Source organism: Galeopterus variegatus, unplaced genomic scaffold (assembly GCF_000696425.1).
Source record: "Galeopterus variegatus unplaced genomic scaffold, G_variegatus-3.0.2 Scaffold353, whole genome shotgun sequence".
Classification (NCBI taxonomy): domain Eukaryota; kingdom Metazoa; phylum Chordata; class Mammalia; order Dermoptera; family Cynocephalidae; genus Galeopterus; species Galeopterus variegatus.
Genome location: NW_007726464.1, coordinates 395,405 through 400,164, shown reverse-complemented (window position 1 = coordinate 400,164; position 4,760 = coordinate 395,405). Strand labels below are relative to the sequence as shown.

At 51.1% G+C, this 4,760-nt stretch overlaps 1 protein-coding gene across 1 annotated transcript in view; it reads left to right on the top strand.

Moving 5' to 3' along the window:
• The first annotated feature begins 3,008 nt into the window (after nt 1–3,008).
• SLC25A33 (solute carrier family 25 (pyrimidine nucleotide carrier), member 33) overlaps nt 3,009–4,760 on the top strand; it is a 102,606-nt gene continuing 100,854 nt past the window's right edge. The window contains exons 1-3 of the mRNA XM_008567877.1: nt 3,009–3,144; nt 3,362–3,678; nt 3,930–3,977. Of these exons, the coding sequence (XP_008566099.1) occupies nt 3,009–3,144; nt 3,362–3,678; nt 3,930–3,977 (501 nt within the window). The remainder of the gene's footprint in view (nt 3,145–3,361; nt 3,679–3,929; nt 3,978–4,760) is intronic.

The window sequence follows — 4,760 nt, the reverse complement described above, 5'->3', positions numbered from 1 at the left end:
TTTGATCGGGATTGCATAAAACCTGTAGATCAATTTGGGGAGAACTGACATCCTAACAGCATATTTTAAAATTGGGATATAATTCACATAGCATAAAATGCACCACTTTGAAGTGTATAATTCAGTGGTATAGTCACAACGTTGTAGAACCATCACCACTATTATACTCCAGAACATTTTCATCAACCCCAAAAGAAATCCCGTACCCATTAGCAGTCACTCCCCATCTTTCCTCCACCCCCATCCCTGGCAGCCACAATTCTGCTTTGTGTCTCTATGAATTTGCCTATTCTGGACATTTCATATAAATGGAATCATCCAACATGTGGCCTTTTGTGTCTGGCTTCTGTCACTTAGCATAATATTTTCACGGTTCATGCAGGTTACAGCAGACATCTTAACAATATTGAGTCTACAGCACCTAAATAAATCGAGATATGCTGGCCCGGGACACTTTGCAGAAGCTGCTTTTTAAAACTAAACACCTGAAGTCCACTTTTAAAACATATATATATTTGCTTATTCTTCCTCAAAGTAAACCATGTGATTCATTTCCAGTTAACTGGGGGTATGGCTGGCTGGAGTTTGTGTAATCATTAAACTTTAGAACTAACAGGAAACTTAGAAATGGTGCAGTCAAGAGGTTGCAAACCTGTTGCCCAGAGGCCACCTTGGCAACCAAATGTGTTTGTGTGGCCTATGCAGGATGTCCTTAATTTGTGAGCCAATGTTTCAGAATTTGGGAATTTTCACAAAAAAATTCTCTAAAAAATCAGTCATCTGGCAGCCCAGGGTCACCTGGCAATGGTGGGCTGGGTGGGGTCAAGGAGGCTTTCCTCCAGGTCCCCTTGGTACACTCCACCGCACAGGGCCCCTGGCCCTAAAACCTGCCCTCTTCACTGGCAGGCTGCCTGGCTGCCTCCCCCAACCCCCAGACTGTCCCCTTTATAGGTAAACCCTGGCGAGGCTACCTGATTTTCCTGGGACATCCCCTCCCACTACGGTGACAAATCATTCCCATTTGTTTGGAACTTTTTGGGTGCTAAAATGGAAAATCCTATTGCCCTGGAACCCTCTCAGTCCCTCACCTCCTACCCTTCCCCCCAGCAAAAAAAGTAAAATAAAAATTTAAACCAAAACAAAGATATAATAAGACAACAAAATAAAATAAAGTGCAGGGTTTTATTGAACTAAGATTTCGTCTTTTCTCTGGCCCGTTTGCTGGGCCAGGCACTGAGGTTGCCAGCCCTACTGTCTCTGATTTCCTTCTGGTGCAAGAAGCCAGCTGTGCCGTCCTTTACCACTGTGAATTCCTGGGGCCAGCTGGTGACACCAGCCTGGTGATGGAGGACACCTCGCACAGAAGGGGCCCAAGTGCCAGCCGACAGCAGCACGGACGCTGGGCAGCCAGATGGCAGAGCGCGCCTCTGTTGATGATTAGGTGGCAGACTGCTCTCGGAACCAAGCGAGCTGATGATGAAAGCTGTTAAAAGAACATTGTTATATGACTCTTCATAGTTTCCCAAGTAAATATTACACTCACTGCTGCTTGAATTACTAATGCCTTGGAAGTGGAGGCTGAAATCTGTTCCCAAACAGACTCCTCTTTTTTTCTCTGTCACCTAGGCACTCCGCAGTGTTGTCGAATTGTTTTCCTGGGCTCGCCCGTACTCAGAGCTCAGTACATTCCCTCAGAGTGATCTCTTGGCACCTTAGAAGCCCAATTTGAGCAGCCACCTCATCCCCCAGCTCCTCCACGCTAGTGCCTCATCCAGCAGGCAGCTCGCCGCAGGCAGGTGACCCAAAGGTCCTGTGACAGAACTGCAGCAAAGGGAGCGACTGAAAAGCAGCCGCGGCTCTGCCGAGCCTCTGCAAAGAGACGCTGCTCTAGCGGGCGACTCCAGGTTGAAGAAGACAACTCTGGGGGATGTGTCACCTCCAGCCCCCACACTGCGGCACTTAACCCCTTCTCGGGTTCTCTGAAGAGACAGCCAGAGAAAGTGCCTGGACCCAAACAGCTCTTGGGTCCTCAATGTCATTATTACTGCTTATAAAAGCTAGTAAACAGATGGTTTGGTTTAAAGAAAATATGCAGTTATGCAGTCAGTGTTATTAAAAAGAAAGAAAGAAAGCAAAAGAATGAGAGAAAGGGAGAAGCAGGAAAGCTTGTATCACAGCGAGGACGGTGACAGCTCATAAATCCATAGGGGCAGGCTCTACATGTGTCTCTGGTTGGGGTTAATTTGTCCTCACCAAGCCGTCTGTCCCGAAAGCCCAAATAAGTCCAATCTCATGTAGAAAATGCACTTTACCCTCCTCACCACCCCCTTCCTGTGTTCTGTCCTTTACATACTCATGGCATTCTGGTAAGATGAGTTTGGTGGCACTTGGGGCCAGGGGAGGCATCTGTGGGCAGTCCTTTAAGGAGGCTGCCACGAACTGGATGGCCACGGAGGGAGAGGGGAAGGAGGACCTTGGAGGTCCTGCGGGAATAGAGGACAGTGCGTACTTGGTTATAAACCTGGCAGTGACCTCGGCCAGAATGCAGCTGCCGGCTCCCATGAGTCCCAAGAGGAAAAGCCCTCGAGGAAAAGCCGCAAAACAGATGGACTTGGGATTGAACCGCAGGACTGAGACACTCAGGGAGGAGGCAAAGGCACACTGCAGAGGTCCCTTTCCCATGCCCTCAGCGTCTCCCTGAGGAGAGACCAGGAACCAGGATTCAACACAGGACGTGGGTGGAGAAGGGAGAAGAGAGGATCAGAGTGTGGCATCGTCCTCTGGTCACCCACAACTCCTAAGGATCAAGAAGAAACATAGGAGAGCAAGGCCTAGGCACGTGTTTGGGACCCTGGGGCCAGGATCCTGCAGTGGGTGCGTGGGGGTTTCTGTCTCTTTCACTTCAGCTAAAGCTAAAGCAACACACATAGAGATCGGAAGGAAGATGGGGATGCCGAGGAGGTGGGAAGGAGGCCGCAAGGCAGGCACGGACTGCAGAGTCCTTCAAGATGAGCCCGAGGCGGACAGGGGGTGGCGGAAGGCAGCGTTCTGGAAGGGCCCACGCCTGTGCCCGGGCGGCCAATGCTTCGCCACTCGTCTACCGCATAACAAGTACAGACACCAAGAGGAAGCTCGCAGACACTGGTATGTGCCTGTCCCCTGTTGAGTTCGTCCTGCTTATATGTTTTTGAAACGTCGTAGGTGATCCTTGAATCTGATAATAATAATAACTGGGGCTCGTATTTCATACGGCTTTTGCGTCTCTCATTTCATTGTCTCTAGTATGTCATTGGTACTGTATTTTACAAAAGCAGCCGTCTGCAATGGATTGGAAATTTTAAAATCCGGTCTTTCTCTGTAGATAGTTTGGGACTCGCCAGCCCAAGTGATGTGAGGCACCGAGAACCACCCCCCTCTCCCCAACCCCAGCATAGAGAGTGTAAGATCTGTGCAGCAGCGGATGTCACAGCAGCCCTGGGGGGGCTGCACGAGGGCGCTGACCAGGCCAACAGGAGCCCAGGCCCGCCCAGGGACACAGGGACTCGCCGGGCCCAAGCTGCTAGAATCCCTGCCCTGCACCAACGAGGCATAAAACCAGGAGTGACTGGAGCCAGCCCCGTGGTGGAGAGACTCACCGGCAGCAAAGAGGATGTGGGGTGCCCCAGCATCCTGCTGAAAGTGAGGGCTTCTGGGGGATGGGGCTCCAGAGACCCCACTTGCTCAGGCTTATTGGTGACTCTGGGTTACCCTCCTTTCTCTGTCCCCGATCCCGGATGGATGCAAACCGGGAAAGCCTGAGTCACACAGCACAAGGAGAAAAGATGCTGAGCCTTTTTGTTCTCAAATCAAGACCCCACCCCCCATTCTGTATATCTGCTGAAGTCAGGCATTCCAGTCCCTCTGTTGGCAGCCATGTGGCCCTGGCACAGGGAAAGGGCGTGCTGCCCCTCTTTATCCGCTCCTCCCTGGAGCTGGAGGTGAGGACGCAACTCAACCCTAAAAATTCTACTGGCTTCAACCCAAAAGAGAACAGAGTGCATGACCCCATTTACACAAAGTATAAAAACAGGCAAAACCAGGATAACGCTTGCCTTGGGGCTATGGTGACAAGGGGCTGGGGGGGGTGAGGGGGACTGGGTTGGGGCTGGTCACGTGCTGATCCTTGATCCTGGTGCCAGTATGTTTGGTTTGCGAAAACTGACAGTTTGTGGAAGTTGTGCACTTGGATTCGTACACTTTCTTCAGGCACATTAAACTTCAATAAGAAGTTTGAAAACCGTGGGGCTCACCACAGCAGCAAAAGTAAAATGTCAGCACAGAGGTCTTGCAAGCCCCGTTCTGCTTGCGTTAAATGTGCTCAGTCGTAGCACCACAAAAGAGACAATTGCCCTGTAAGAGAAGCCGCGATTTGCTTCTCAGGTCACTGCTTCCCCGGGTGGTTGGGGGAAAGGGGCACGGGTGACTCATTTTCCTTGCTCCCCCTCCCGCCCTGTCCCCACAGTATGTGGCGGGATGGGGGCCAAGGACCGGGAGATTTGGGCTGTTGCCTTGGTGAGGTTTAAATATTGGCTTCAAGTGATGATGGTAAAATAAATAAGCAGGAGCCTTGGGAAGCTCCAACTGGCCCCTGCCGGTGTTCCCAGATCCCCGCCCAAGGACTAAGGTGGCTCAAGTGCAGTGAGACCCATAACACTCTTCCAGGGGGACAGACAACAGGTTAGGCTGGCTGTGCCAAATGCTCAGGGATCCATGCTCGATGC